Source organism: Paralichthys olivaceus, chromosome 15 (genome assembly GCF_024713975.1).
Source record: "Paralichthys olivaceus isolate ysfri-2021 chromosome 15, ASM2471397v2, whole genome shotgun sequence".
Classification (NCBI taxonomy): Eukaryota; Metazoa; Chordata; class Actinopteri; order Pleuronectiformes; family Paralichthyidae; genus Paralichthys; species Paralichthys olivaceus.
The window spans coordinates 6,170,811-6,185,886 of NC_091107.1; the positions used below are offsets into that span (position 1 = coordinate 6,170,811).

General features: G+C 41.6%; 1 protein-coding gene across 1 annotated transcript; it reads right to left on the reverse strand.

Annotated features, from left to right (window-relative positions):
- Positions 1–762: 762 nt before the first annotated feature.
- smg6 (SMG6 nonsense mediated mRNA decay factor) lies at positions 763–14,216 on the reverse strand. Its single transcript, XM_020097232.2, has 19 exons — positions 14,058–14,216; positions 10,961–13,334; positions 10,645–10,837; positions 10,199–10,309; positions 9,856–9,962; positions 9,533–9,611; positions 9,198–9,308; positions 8,649–8,864; positions 6,464–6,525; positions 6,195–6,340; positions 5,853–5,966; positions 5,256–5,430; positions 4,800–5,019; positions 4,486–4,665; positions 4,127–4,294; positions 3,761–3,905; positions 3,397–3,659; positions 3,217–3,298; positions 763–3,105 (listed from the first exon to the last, which is right to left on the reverse strand). Exons 1-19 carry the CDS (start codon positions 14,146–14,148, stop codon positions 2,975–2,977), a joined length of 4,968 nt encoding a protein of 1,655 aa, XP_019952791.2. The 5' UTR covers positions 14,149–14,216; the 3' UTR covers positions 763–2,974.
- Between the last annotated feature and the right edge of the window lie 860 nt (positions 14,217–15,076).

Here is a 15,076-nt window from a genome sequence, read left to right on the forward strand (position 1 = left end):
GGTCTGTATCCAAGCGCAGAAGTATACTGAAGCAAATGATATGGATGGATGGGCTGCAGAACTTTCTGTCCCTGGCTCTCTCCATCTCTCTCTCTCACACACACACACACACATATATATATATATATATATATAGCTGTTGTGTTTCGAGGCTTGTCTAGAGAATATCAATCATTAAACCTTTCTCAGATGTCTCCTCAGTCACTTCAGTATAGTTTTATCTATACTGTCTTCACGTTTGTCTCCTTCGTGAATTGATCAACACAGTCCCTGACTCCCCAAAGTCATTGCTGCCTCCTTGACTCAGTCACTTTCACCTGTGTAATCTTCAACTGCCACATGAGGGCACACGTGTAAAGGTTTTGGTTTGATAGTGATATCGTAGATATAGATATGTCTGTAGTAATATATTTGTGCTAATAATTTGATTACATGTAGCATGCATTTTGTGTTCTGATTACAGTGATATTTGGATAGACCTGGATTCCATCCCATTTAGTTTAGTCTTTTTTCAATGCTATAATGTAATCTACATGTGCACAACTCTTGAGCTCTGTATCTTTCATTACAACACAATTATAGGCTTTCATTTTGCACACATTTTGACATGCGACAGACAGAAAACCAGAGATTTGCAAATGAATGACACTTGAAGTAATAATAAAAATGATAATAGAGGCATTATTAATGTTTTCAGTAACACCTGTGCCTGTCCGGTTATTGTCAACTGGCCATATGCACATAAATAAATAAAAAAAACAGTGCATTTAAAGTTAGTTTTAATGATTGAAGATGAAAGAAACCACTTGTGTTGTCAATTACGTACTACATTTGCTCTGACACTTAAACACTGAAGCAGTGCCACTTAACAGAGGCTACATAAAGAACAGAGGAGCTGGAAAGAATGAATACAACTGTTAACACAGAAAACAGAAACATGATCTAGGCCATGCTGAAAAGGTACGCCACAAACATAGAGGATAGCCACAGGTACACAGAGTACAGCATTACCATATGGTCAAAATGTGGAGAGTAAACTATGAATTGTGAATCACATAACAGAGGTGTGGATTATATCTGTTTTGAGCATCCAACCACTGTCTAAAAGGTTCATTGAAATAAACAGACAACTCATATTCTGTCTTAAACAAAGAACAAGTTAAATCTCCAACACAAATTCTACCTGTCAGTGAAATGCTAGATTTTACAGGCTGCAATTTGAGGTCTGATAATACATGTATTTTATCATAACCAAAGAAAAGTGGATATCTGAAAGACAATGCTACGCTCTAAAGAGGAAAACAGGTTTTGCAGAATAAAAGCATTGTGTCAAAAGGTTAACTATTGAGGTTGTATGAACTGAAAATAACAAAACACCGATACAAAACAATGGAGGTCATGACAATTCCCTAAAAGTGAAGCCAAATCATCTCCATGGCTGGCTGGCACCATGTCATGTTAAACAAAATGCACTCAGAGTTTGATTCATTCTAGGTACTTCTTCTCACACTGATAAGTATCAAAGTGTTCATTTAGTAAAATTGGTTCAAATTAGCTGAGAGTGACTTGAAGTTGGTTGAGCGTATGTATCTGCAGGACCTCTTCCCCTCTGGTCCACACCACAATCACTACTGCACAGACTCTGGCTTCAAATTAGGCGAAATCTGTGTCTGTATTTTAGCTTCATTTTTGTGGAAACGCACCGTTTTTATTTACAGCTCAAGATGTCAATAATAACACATCTGCAAAGTCAAAGACCGAACCATCTCTTCAAATTGTGGCTGTCTAAATAAGACAGATCAGTAACAATTGAAATGTTTGTTTCAGTTTTTTCGGAAAATTTAGTAGAATTTTGCTTGAATGACTAAATTCTATTAAGTTACTCAATGCAGTAAAATGTTTAAAAACTGAAAACTGACCACAAACCAGCCTTGATGTATTAAAGCACAGTTCATACTGCTCATAAACACAAATGATGAATTATTTACTAATGCATTCGCACCCAGAACTGGATTCAAAAACGTATGGTCCACACTGGACAACTTTGCAGATGCATATTATCAGTGTGTAAAATAATGATAAATGGAAAAATTGCCTACATAATAGAAACAAAACTTTTTTTACAAATGCACTCAAAAAAAGTCAAAAACAGAACAAATTATGAATAAACCAAACCTTTTTGTTGTTGACTTTTTAAAAACATTTGCTGACAATATCAAGACTGAATGTTTGCTTCAAACTGGATGAATAATCGAAGTTACCAGACAGGCATAGTGTACTTCCTGGTTGAGCAGGAAATACCGTACCTGCTTGTGATTCCTTGGTGGTGCTGAGGTTGACTGAGGGCTCTTGATTAATCCTCTCTACAGTAAGCCTCTGTCAACTGTACTGACACAGACACTCCAGCTGTGCTTCTCTCCGCCTTCCTTTCTCTCAGCTCTGCCTTAGAGGCCACAGCAGTCTGTAAGACTGGGCCCTCAGAGAAGTGTGGACATACCAGTTGTGGCCTTCAGTACTGATGAATTCATCAATCAAATGACCACAAACACTCCCTCTCTCTGGCTCATTCTATCATCAGGCCCAAATGTAATACCGCTTGCAGAGTACACACTCACTAACTAGGTGCAGAGGGTCGAGGCTGGACCCGACAACTTACAAATCACATCACTCCATTTTTACTTCCTCCCTCTCTGTAGTCCAGCCTTCCTGAGACTCATCAAGTCTACCTCTGAGGAAGCTCACTGATCTTAACACATAACACATACACACTTCATCACAAGAGGGAAAAGCTCACTGAAACCACTTTTGCTCTCACAACATTTACTTGTGTTTCATAAGTAGTGGTTGGTCTTTTTCATTTCCTCTCCCCTGTTATTTCATCCTCTTCCTCCTCTGCTTAAGTGTGTCTTCTCCTCTGGCTGAGTGGCAAGCAGGCTTCAGCAGTTGGCTTCCTTTGACTCCAGCTGAGTTTGGTTCACCCCACTTTGGCCCAGCTGAGGAAAGCAGAGATGTCTCGCACAGGGACATTGCGGGTCAACGCTTTGACGCGCAGGTTGCGGTCATCTGTGAGGAGTACGACCTCTCTGTGGAGCCTCACTGTCCCATCTGTGGGGGGAGGGAAGAGTAGAGACAGATGCACTCAGAAGACTGTATTTACACCAATTCTTGCGAAGTATCTGCATATGACAGACAGAAATGGAAGTCAATGATACGTACTTCTCTGGTCAGGCATGAAATCTTTTGCCTTGTCTTTGCAGTAATGGAGACAGCAGGACAGAATTACATCATCGTTGTTACCCTGAAGAGGAAGAGAAAAGAAACAGTCTTATTTCATTGCACGATCTGAATTATAATAAAATAAAACCACTAATTTCAGCCTCGTTTATTTGGGCTCACCTGTTGTCCAGAGGTGTCTTCGCTGCGGAAAGCAATAGACTCAAGCTGGCTTCCCCTACTTGTTAGGGCTCGGAGGCACGGTTCCCTGGCCTCGAATCCTTTCTCTAAGAAAGCCACTGCCAACCGGGCCTTCTCCTGCACAGACCGCACATGGGCTGCACTGACATTATAGTTGCCACGACTGCTAGTGTTGCGACCCCCCGACCCTACTCCACCACCAAAGTTGTCCTGGCCTTTAGCCAAGCCGTCTAACTCTGTAATGACTGAAAGAGAGAACACACATCATCACATCATAAGTAAACATAAACACTACACTAAACTGAGGCTTTCATTATTACTCCTGTCTTTGTCTCTTCAGTCTTACCAATGAGAGGCACAACTATGATGTATGTTCTACACTGAAGAAGTTTCTGCAGCCCTTCCAAATGATCAATGAATCCATTGGTGTCTGGAACCAAAAACAGAGGCCTCACTTCCAGCTCCAACTGCCCACCAGTCTGCAGAACCGCCTGGGACAAACACACACAACGAGAATATCACCAGAATGTTTTTGCAGTTCACACAATGTAGAATGAGTATATCAACATGAGCCCATAAGAATTTCATTTAAAATAATTGTATATAATAATCTAATGTTATTATGAAATGCATTCGGAGATAAACTCTTTTCAGCAACTGAATTTCATTTCATTTCCATTGAAAGAAATATAAATGGATATGTATCATATACCTGTATTTTGTCCCTGCGCTTCTGTTGCTGTGCCAGTTTGTTGGTGAGGGCATGGCGTCGTGCCTTCAGCTGTCTGATGTCATTCTCACTATCATCCGCCTCCTCTGCATCCTCCTCTCCTTCTGACGTGGAGAGAGATGACTCTGCCTCGACTATGACATCATCAGCCTACCAAACAGACACAGACATGATTAGAAATTCAGCAATTTCACCTCAACTGCTCTGAACCGCCTCTGCTGAACTGCAGGGGAAATGTAATTTCAGCATTTACATTATTATGAATAGGTCAAATTTTGATAGATAACAACAGAGGAGAAGAGAACAGATTATTAGCGGGAAAGTAGGAGGAAAATAGTCACCTCTTTCTCTGTGAGAGAGTCGTGCCTGCCTCCTGTATTCGCTGAGTGGTCAGGTGGAGGAGAAGTTGCCACAGAGATGTACTTGCCTCCTTTGAAGGCCAACAAAGGCTCTTCCTGTCCACACAACGCCTCCAGAAAGTACTTGAGCACCGTCACTCTCTTACAATCTGCTGCTATTGTCTGAGGAAAGAGGACGAGGATATTTGTACATGAGAACAGCACAATGAATAGCGGTTCACGTTAAAAGTCACCAAGTCCACGGAAGTAGAAGTATGAACCATAGATATAGAAATACACCTTTGCCTTTCACTCACCATGTCTGTGTGTCTGTCTGTGTAACACGGCTCCTGTGGTGCAGCCAGTATTGGTACAAAACCAGCAAGCAACCTGTCCTCCTTCAACTGCAGCACTGTCAACTCTTCATCTCCCTCACCTTCATCAGTGTCAACTTTGTAAAGTGGCACTTCCTCGTGGTCCACACGTGCCAGCAGATTACACAGGTCAGCCAGGCATTGCCAAACATTAGGGCTACAACTGGATAGAGAGGAAACAGTGGTGGTGGGAAATTTATATTTTAAAGAACCACCATCTGAAGAGTTATGTGCAATAGAAGCATCACTCATGGTGATAAACCTGAAGATGATTTTCACCTGAATTGGCAGCTTCCCTCGGCTTTAGATTAAGTTGTAATGAGCTGTCAGACCTGCAGCTTAATGTTGATTCACTCTCACCACTCATTGTTTATGTAATTGAAGGTTTTAAATACTCACTCTATACTGCATGGCGGTGGGTTCCACTGGTCTGGCTGTCCCAACATCCAGTCAGACCAGACCTTGATGCTTGGCAGTAGTTCTCTAAGATCCAGTGGAAAAGCAGAGACCCTCACCATACCGTCAAGCTCCTGCCCTTTACCCTCCTCTTCTCCATCTGCCATGGGAACTGGTTCTAAATAAGAGAGAGAGGAAAACGCTAAACACTATTCCTCTAAAACATGTTAACGAGCACAAAAACCAAATCAAACTCCCATCAGGCGTAAAACACATGATGACAGATGATACATCACTTCCTCCCACTGCAGCCAGCCACCAGGGGGTGAAGAACATGTTTGACTTCACTTGAGGGGAGCTGTCACATGTCCATCTTTACATACACTATTGTAAAACTACCTGCAAATACACTGTTTAGTATTAAGCTCCACAAATAATGTCCACTGGTGTACTGTGGGACGGTACCACAAGTTTTGACTTTAAACTGTCAAATGATATGCTACAAACATTAAAATAATGATACTAATAATGATCTTGATTTTAAATTAGGAAAACTTAATGCTGCTGATCAAATACTTGTGGGGCTTACTATGTCTGTACCTGCAGGAATATCTCTGAGCAGCTCCGTGCAGCGTTGAACCAGAAGTGCAAACATGCTGAGGCCCAGCGCAGTACTTTGCTCTTGCAAAACGGACCGCACATCTCCTCCTTCACCTGATAAACACAGACACAAATTAGTTCTATGTAAACATGCCAACAAGTTAATGTGTGTTTTATTAGTGGAGCCACATTTTGCAATTAATAAAACACATGATAATAACCTACAGAAAAATAAAATAAGTCCTTCACTAGATATACTTTATATCAAGTTTGCACTGAAACAAAATGCATTAAAACTTTAAAGCAATGTTTGTTGATACGTGTAGGTATGTGCAGCAGTACCTCTGCTGTGGGCATTGTGTATGGTGAACATGTTGATGGTGATGATCTGCAACATGTGTGTGCTGCCCAGTAGGGAAGGTCCATGCTGGAGCAATGTCTTGAACTGCTGCAGAACACGGCTCGCCACCCCAGGGAATGACTCCATGCTGCATATGCAAGACACACATTCATAAAAATAAATAACAGACAAAAAATAAACCTTTTTACATTCAAAATCTTTCAAACTTGTCCATGAATCTAAGAGCTGGAATACGTAAGACCACACTCACCCCACTTTAGTGAAGAGCTTTCCATGTGCATGCAAGAAACTTAGAATGAACCTCTTGTTTAGCTGGAGAGAAAAGAGAGAATGTCAAAGGAGGAAAAGAATTAGTAAGCAAGAACCAAAAGTTTAATTTATCAAGAAAACATGTCTTCCTGTCATCCAGTAAATATGGAGAGGTTTGGAGCTCACGGCACCATTTAAAATACACTGGGTTTTAAACAGTGAAAATGGTAGGAAATGGACTGAAAGGCTAATGTGGCTGGCAAAAAGGGATACACATAGAAAAAGAGATTAAACTAGAGAGAGATGAAACGAGAAATCATTCAGTATAATCACAGTGACTGTTATGCAGCGTGTCAAAAATGTAGGGGATGGGTATCGATGAGTTTGTTAACAGTACAACTACTCCTACCAATAGCTTTTCAATGTGGAACTTTAATTGAACTCTGTCATTGATTATCTGTGTTACTTTATGGAGATGGGATGATTGAAGTACTGTATGTGCTAGGCAGTCAAAAACTGCATTTTTCCACTTGTATGTGATGGAGTTGGGTTTCCACCCTTGGATGTAGAAAACTTGTATTTGTTGTAAAAACATGGTCGGCTCTAGTGTAAAATGTAACAAAAATGTTTGGTTCTTTCTGCAATCGTCACTATAAGCAGTGTGTGTAAGTGTTCGTTGCACGATGCTGCAGCCTGAGAAAGGGCTGCTCTGGCCCGGCTTCTTACACAGTCTAGGAGAGAGATCTTTTGTATTGGGAATGACCAAAATGTATCACAGACAAATGTCTTAATCACAGAGTTGGTGAGATAAAACGTTACAAGATATAATTTGTATAGAAATAACAAATGATAAATATATTCATATATAACGTCGTAGCTTATCGATACATTCTTTAATAATTTAGCTGTTGGGCACGTTTAATGCTCATCCCTACAGACAGAGGTAGAGATCTTTGCGATCTTTCACTAGAAGAACTCACTTCTGACAGAAATGAAGTATTTACTGTGTAATGTTCAATAATTTATCACTTTGACTCACTGCAGCTAAAACCACAGAAAACGCTCACAGAAACAAGTGATAGAGTTTTTAACTGAGACAGATGATCTGGTTGGATGTGCAATTTCAGCTCATTGGAGGGGTAATGGTTCTTACACATTTAAAAATGACTCCTGAAAGACCTATGACCAGCTGGTGAAGGTACATGGTGGCTTCAGAAAGTCTTCAGACCACCTCACCTCCAGCATTCTTTACCACGTTTATTATATGTGGGTACTTGTTTTTGCCTGCGTTCATTACTTCCCATAAGCCTCCCTGTCCCTGCTGCCAAGAGACAACACCATAGCATGGAGCTGTCACCACGATGCTTCACCTTGGGGATGGTATTACCCAGGTAATGGTGCAAATCTGGTGCTAACCCCAAAAAACGTTTGCCGTTTTGACCGAGGAGTAAAAATGTTGTTTCATCAGAACCGAGAATAATTTTCCTGGAGCCATCAGTGCTTAAAATGTGGTTGTATTCCTTTTACTCAAAGTGTCTTATATTTAGCCACTCTGTCATAAAAGCCTGATCGATGGAGTGCTGCTGGGAGGGTCGTCTTTCTCGCAGATTCTAACATTTCTACAGAGGACTACTGAAGTTCTGTTAAGCGTGACTGTAGGGATCTTGGTCACTTCTCTGAACAAGGCCTTTCTTGCATTATATCTGCCTCAATGCCACCAAGTAGGCCAAGATAGAGATTTTTAACAAAAGGAAATGGTGAATCACTGCAAGCAAAGAGAGAAAAAAACAAAGGGACAAATAACAAAAGGAGAGAAGAAAGGGTATAGAGTATAAAAACATTTACAATAACAAATGATTAGTCAATAGAAATTAAGGCCAAGGAAATACTGTGAAAGAAAAAAAGAAAATGAGAAGAGGGAATGAATGAGAGTCATACTGAATAGCAGAGAATATAATGTGTACTTCAAAGAGGAGGGAAAATGAGACATAACAGTGAGACAGACATCTGCATAAACTACTGTACACATCTGTAAAGAAAAAAACCTCTGTATAACTAACAATGAAAAAACCTGTATGACAAAATGCCCCCACACAGACGGTGCCTTTCATGTAACGGTGGATGACACATGAGACTTGATGTGCCCATATGTATAAAAGAGAGTGAAACGAAGAACGGGATCTTACGTCACTTGCACTGAGACTACCCAGCTCTCCATCCTGTTCAGAGTCTCTGCTGGACTCACTACCTCCTCTCTGGGAGGAAGGGGTTGCTGCTTGTGTGCTGGGGCGAATCCAAATCTCCACACGTGCTCCCTCTTCCCCTCTTCCTCTTCCTCTTACTGGTGGACCCCGAGATCCCCCTTCAATCTCCTGCTTCCTCCTTCGCTCAAGTTGCTCTGTCTACAAGAACAAAAATCTATAAACAAGAAGCACTTGAGCTGCCAAGTCTCACCATAGTCACCAGATGATAGCGAATTTAATCAGCAGTGCTAATACGGTAATTTATTAAACAAGTAATTGTGTTAACTCAATAATGTGTCTGGGTCATTATATGTTTTCTTAATGCCCTCTACAACATTGCAACCAAATCATGATGGTTCATTTCCAAGGCTCTAACTTAAGAATTTCTATTTGTAAATCCATGTCAAGGCTGTGCACTGATGACAGAGGTTTTTGTTCCAAATAAAAAGTCAATCATCTGGCACAAGTTAATGACCAAAGTGTGTGTCTGACCTTTCGCTTAGCTTCTTCAAACAGACTCATCAGGCTTTCCTTTGCAGTTAGGATGGGGTTGGAAGCTGCCAAGCTGCGCATGTAATAATACACAGCGTCCAACTTCCGCTTCTGTAAGACAGAGAGGTACGATGACACTAAGAAGGATGTATCCTGCAGTGAGCTGCACACTAGCGGTGGGTCCCAATAGATCATTACACAACATATACTTTTTAATTATTCAGGAACAAGCCAAGAGAAATATAATCAGTCATAAAAAAGTCAAAGCCCAGTTACTTTAATGCCAATAATTTAATTATGTCTGCATAGAACATTTTCTACTGAGTATTACTTACTGTATAAACTGCCAGCAGGGCAAGCTGGTTATATGGTCGTCCATTTTTGGGGGCAATCTGCTGGGCTTTCAGATACCAACTACGAAGAAAAGTAAACAACTGGTAATAAGACACCATCATAGAAATTATCTGCTTCTAGCTTGAATTTTAAGATTCTCATCGACTAGTTTATACCCAGCTGGGAAGGAATTTTCTCTAAAATGATACAAAAACTCAGAGGAATATTCCTACTGCAGAAGTTCCAAATGAAAAATTCAATGCAAGTACACCTTAGGCTCTTGAATGTGTGTAAGAAATTTTACAATGTTCAATTTACAGCCTACCTGCGAGCCTTGCCGTAGTTGGCCGAGTCGCTGGCTTGTTCCCGGTAACGTGCGATATCTCCCTGACAAATCATACAGCGCTGAGCACTAATAAGTGCATATTTTACCTGAAAAGGACAGAAATAGCAGAAAACGTTATCAATTAATTACAAAGTTCAGCTACATCATAATTAAATTCTTATTAAATGCCAAGAAACTAAGTTGCTGTCAGTAACATTAACATCATCTGATCACTGACTCACTAAATTGATGAATAATATCGTAAATATGTGACTGCTAATACAATAATCTGACAAAATGAATATATTTAAACACACTATGTATTCACACACTATTGCTGTACCATTTTGCGTAATGGCCGAGCCCTTATAGCCATGCCATCCATGTAGTCCTCCAACTTAAACTCGTATACTGTCTGCAGCTTCTGAAGCAGAGCATCGAAGAAGAGTGATCCCTGTAAAACAGACAATTATTATCGTTAATTTACAGTGAAGGAAAAAATTGATTAATTAATACAAGGAGTTTTAAGCTGTGAAATGCTTCTGAACACAAATAATTCCAACATTCACATTCATGCACAAAATAATGAGTTTAGTAGTTTAGTTTCTTTTGGATGACTGAAAAATGATTTGCATTGTGAAGAAAAAATATCCTTTGTCTTCACAATGCAAATCCTTTGTGGATATTTTTTCTCGATGAAATGTGTTGCTTAATCAAAAACTGCCCCCTTGCAATAACCTAATGCTACAAACCCTCGCGCTGTCTTAATTTTTGCCACACTTTTCTTACCTCATCAAGCAGCGTGAGCAACAGGTTCCTGATATGAGGGGTGTTGTCAAAGGCGGGGTCTTTGAGTAGTTGCCGGAATCGCTCTATGACCTGGTAAAAGACATTCTTCCACAAAGCCTGATCCACATTCTGAGAGTCTGAAAACTCAATGTCTGTGAGGATGACCTGCTCATAGAGCCGCAAAAGGTCCGCTCTAGAAAACAGAACAGTGCCTTTTCAGTGCGTGTCCAATGTGCAGCTGACAGACCTAAACTTAGCGTAAAAAAGATTACAACATAAAACACAGATATTCCACTCACACACCCAAAATCCTCACCTGAGCTGGGCCATGCGATCCAGTCCATCCACACTCACTCTGTCCCTGGACAGCAGGTTACTGAGCTGCAGCTCCTGTGTATCTGCAGCCCTCAACAGCCTCCCCAGCTCCCCCCTGGCCTGTTGCTCCACCTCTTGAAAACTCAAACCACCTCCCGCACCTGGCTGAGAATAACCTGCTCCCCTGTAACTCCCACTGAACTGACCCACACCAGGGCCAGGGTACATACCGTTCGGGGGTGCCATTTGGTAGGGCCCCATATGATACGGATAAGGATAGCGCTGGCTGGTGGTGCTGCCAGGATTGTGTGAGCTGCTGGTGGGCATGGGATAGCAGTAGGGGTTGTCAGAGTTTTGGAATTTGTAGTAGGCCATGGCAGCAGTCTGCTGGGATCGAAGGTGCTCACCCTGCTGGACTGGAGGACTGCCTGCTACCTCATCGTCTGTGTCCAGAAAGTGAAGTTGTCCATATCCAGTGCCTGTCTGAAGATATATAGGCTGTTGGAGAGATTTATGCTGTGAGGACTGGGTGCTGGTAAGGGCAGGTTTCTGGTCTGGGTTATTGGGATCCCAAAGCCGTCTCACTCCTCCTCTGCCTCCTCTACTACTGGAAGCTGCGCCTCCCCTAATTCCACCGAAAAGCCTTTGCCCAACCCCAGGTGAGTTAGAGATGTCTGTGCGGGATGGAAGCACCAGGATACCTCCACCTCTGCCACGAAGAACCAGGCCTTGCTTGCAATGTTGTGTATCCGCACTATGTGATGTGGAAACTGAATGTTTTTCAAGAGAAACCCTTAGGATTCCTCGACCTCCACCTTTGTTTCCCTTCCTTTCTTCCCTCCTTCTCTCTGCACTTATTTCGTCCTCCCCTCCTCTTCTCCTCCTCCTTCTATTCTCTGCTACGTCACTTATCTCGCTCCTTTCCAGTGATTCTGTAGATGATTCCCCGTTGGTTGTCCAGCTTTTTAAATGCTTCCTTTGTCCGTCCCCATAATTCACCATCTCCTCTTTATTATTGAACTTAGGGTGCAAGCGTGACCACTTGGTATTTTCCACATTCATCCCTACTCCTGGGCCCTCCAGGCTGGTCACGCTGCTGGCTGAGCTACTGCTGTAAGTCCGATTCCGAGAGCGTCGAATATCTGACTTGGAATATCTCTTTGAGGATGATGGCGTGATGTTTGCATTGAATTTGTTTCTGTTAACTCTTTCTACAGTCCTGTCTACATTTTTTTCTGTCTTAACATCTTTGTCAGCTTCTCTGGACCGGTTGTTATTGTCATCTCCTCCTCTTCTGCTTTCTCCACGATTCTCTCTCTGTTTGCTTTGGTGTGTCTCTCCTGTCTTACCTGGTTTGTTATCCCTGTCTGCTTCTGTTGCTCTCCGTTCTCTCTCTTTCCCATCTTTCCCTTGGTCGCTCCTTCCTCCACCACTGATGTCATCTCCATTCCCCTCTTTTCCCTTATCCCCTCCTCTCTTTCTGCGGTTTCCCCTCTTCCTATCTATCTTTTCTTCCTCTTCTTTTGTCCCCCCCCTTTGGCCTTGCCCTCCCTTGTCAGTTGTTTTCCCTCTCCTGCAACTTAACTCTCCAACATCTTGGCATTCACTTCCAACTTTACCCTTTTCTCTTAGGCTGAGTTTTTCTACCTTGCAGGTCATTTTCTCCACTGAAGCATCAGGGGGTAACAAAGGCTTTTGAACATCTTGGCTTCCTTGCTTTCTGTTTGTCTCACTGGATTTGGAAACCTTTACATTTTCCTGTGTATCTTTTACTTCTTTACCTTTCCCTCTGGGCTTCTGTGGGGATGACTTTTTGTTCCCCTCCATTTCCTCTGTATTGAACTGGGATTCTGGCTCGATTTTATGCTCATGCTTCCTAGGGGGAGGTTTATCCTGCTCTTTCCCAACTCCATAGTCCTTTCCCTGGGTATTCCTGCGGGTCCCAGGTTGATAAAATTCCCGGTCAGGTTTGCGTGCTTTCCTTGCTGGTTTAGCAGCTCCAGCGGGTTCCTGGTGTTCTCCGTCATGTTCGATAAAGCTCTTTTCGTGTTTTGCTTCCATTTTAGCCTTTGAGCGGCTGCCCTTTTTACAGTTCTGAGTGTTACTTCCGTCACCTCTCACCCTGTCGTCTTCCCCCAAGTTGTTGCCCGCTCCACCATCCATGGAATCTGAAACTTTTTCAGAGACCTCCTTTTTCTCACTCTCCAATGGTTTATCATGCTCATGTAAACAAGTGGCCGGGGGATCACTTTGACAAGTTTCACCCTCCTCACTGTCACGGTGATGCCCTCCATGTCCAGCTGTTGGTTTATAGCGCTGCTGATCAGGGCGCTTTCCTTCACGCCTCCAATGTTGCTTGGGTACATGCGGCTCATCTGGAGAAAGAAAAACACAGAGTGAGGATTAGGAACACCAATGTCTAAGAATGAGATATGGGATTACACATTCTGATTCCTGTGCCTCAGATCTTTACAATTTCACGACTAATTTCAAAATAATTCATTTTCAATTAATACAAATAATCACAGTTTGAATTGTAAAAGGGGCTCAACTTACTTAATCAACTGGTCACTTTTTTAGATTTTATTTTTTAAAACAGAAGTAAACTCGATAGGGATTATTTTCAATTGCTATTATATAGATGTCTGTTTTTGTTGAGTTTTCAACAACACGTTGCATAGTTAAACACACAGATACACATAACAAGGAGGCTGAAGTGGCGTTAGATACTTTCTCTGAAGTCTCTGAAGTTAACGACGACAACAGTCGAGCGTTATATTTTAACATTTAATCCAAACATCAGAGAACACAATCCTTCTCACGGTGCGCTTTAAGTGTAATGAGTAAGATTTAATAAAGACAGCATATTGTTACTGCGTTTGATTCGCGACATTTCTTTTTGCTGGAAGGGGCGTTTACAACGAGCCGCGCGGGACCAAAGAATGGACAGAGAGCTAAGTTAGCTAGCCAACAACATTAGCTGGAACTTAGCAACTCCGCGAGCTACTTTCAGCGAACTCGAGACGCGGCCTCGTTTTGGATTCGTCGACTGTTTCCTGAACCTTCGCCTCCCTGATGTCTGCTTCGCTTCTCCTCACCTCTCTGACAGTCGGTGCTGTTCACGGCGCTCGACGCTTCAGCTCGGAGTTCCGCGGCTGAGATTCGCACTCGGTCCAGATCGTCCGCCATCTTTGCTTCGACTGAAAACAAACACAACAACTACGGTGGCCCGGCGGCGTCAAACCCGTGCTCAGCGGCTGACGCAGGAAGTGAAGACTTTCGGGTAATGTAGTTCGCAAAGCCTGTTGATCCGTTTAAGTGTATTATCTATTGACATATATGCGTAAGATATTTACATATTAGTACCTATTAGTTAATTAAATACACTTAATTAATATAAATATATTTTAATATTTATTATTAGTAGTAAACTATTAATATCTATAATTATTTCATTTGATAATTGTATTGTTTTATCATTTTTTATTAAAGGTGTAAAATTACTATCATAGATAGATAAATAGATAGATAGATAGATCATCTTAACAAGTTTTAACCCCACTCCACCAAATCCGTTCAATCAAGATAGGATTAAACATGATTGCAGTTTTGAAGTTTTCCAATCTTGCACGAGGCAAAAATGTTTTGATCGAAACTCTCCTCATTGTCTTTCCAATTAGACTCGTGGTTAATCAAGCCATTTAAAAAACATTTTTTAAATTATTGTTATTGTTGTGTGAAAAAATGAGTGCTACCCTCAAATGTGCACTTATGTAATTCTTACGTATAGGCTTTGACCTACATTTGAGGCCTGGGGGAAGGGGGCTTAAAGGTCTCCACATTATGTAAAGAAACTGCCAGAGAGATACTGCATACATACACACTTTGCTGTTTTATGCAATATCCACTAGATGTCAGGAATGCTCACTTTATTCTAATGTCTAGTTGAACTGGCCCATTGTCCAATGCTTTGGCCCCAAAATTAATTTATAAGCTACTTTTTCCCAATAAGTAATTTTATATTAATGTTATCGCCAAATCATCTTCTCACCAAATCTTCTCTCTCCTGTTTGCCAATTTCGACTTCGATGTGGTGCAGAGGGGGAGTAGTGGGACT

Bases quoted from the DNA above. Each gene is read 5' to 3' on its own strand.
- smg6 (XM_020097232.2), bottom strand. From the start codon at position 14,148: ATGGCGGACGATCTGGACCGAGTGCGAATCTCAGCCGCGGAACTCCGA. The intron at 9,309-9,532 runs GTAAGTAATACT...TCTGTCTTACAG, and splicing joins CCCTGCTGGCAGTTTATACA to AAGCGGAAGTTGGACGCTGT. The intron at 5,020-5,255 runs GTGAGTATTTAA...CTCTCTATCCAG, and splicing joins CCACCGCCATGCAGTATAGA to TTGTAGCCCTAATGTTTGGC.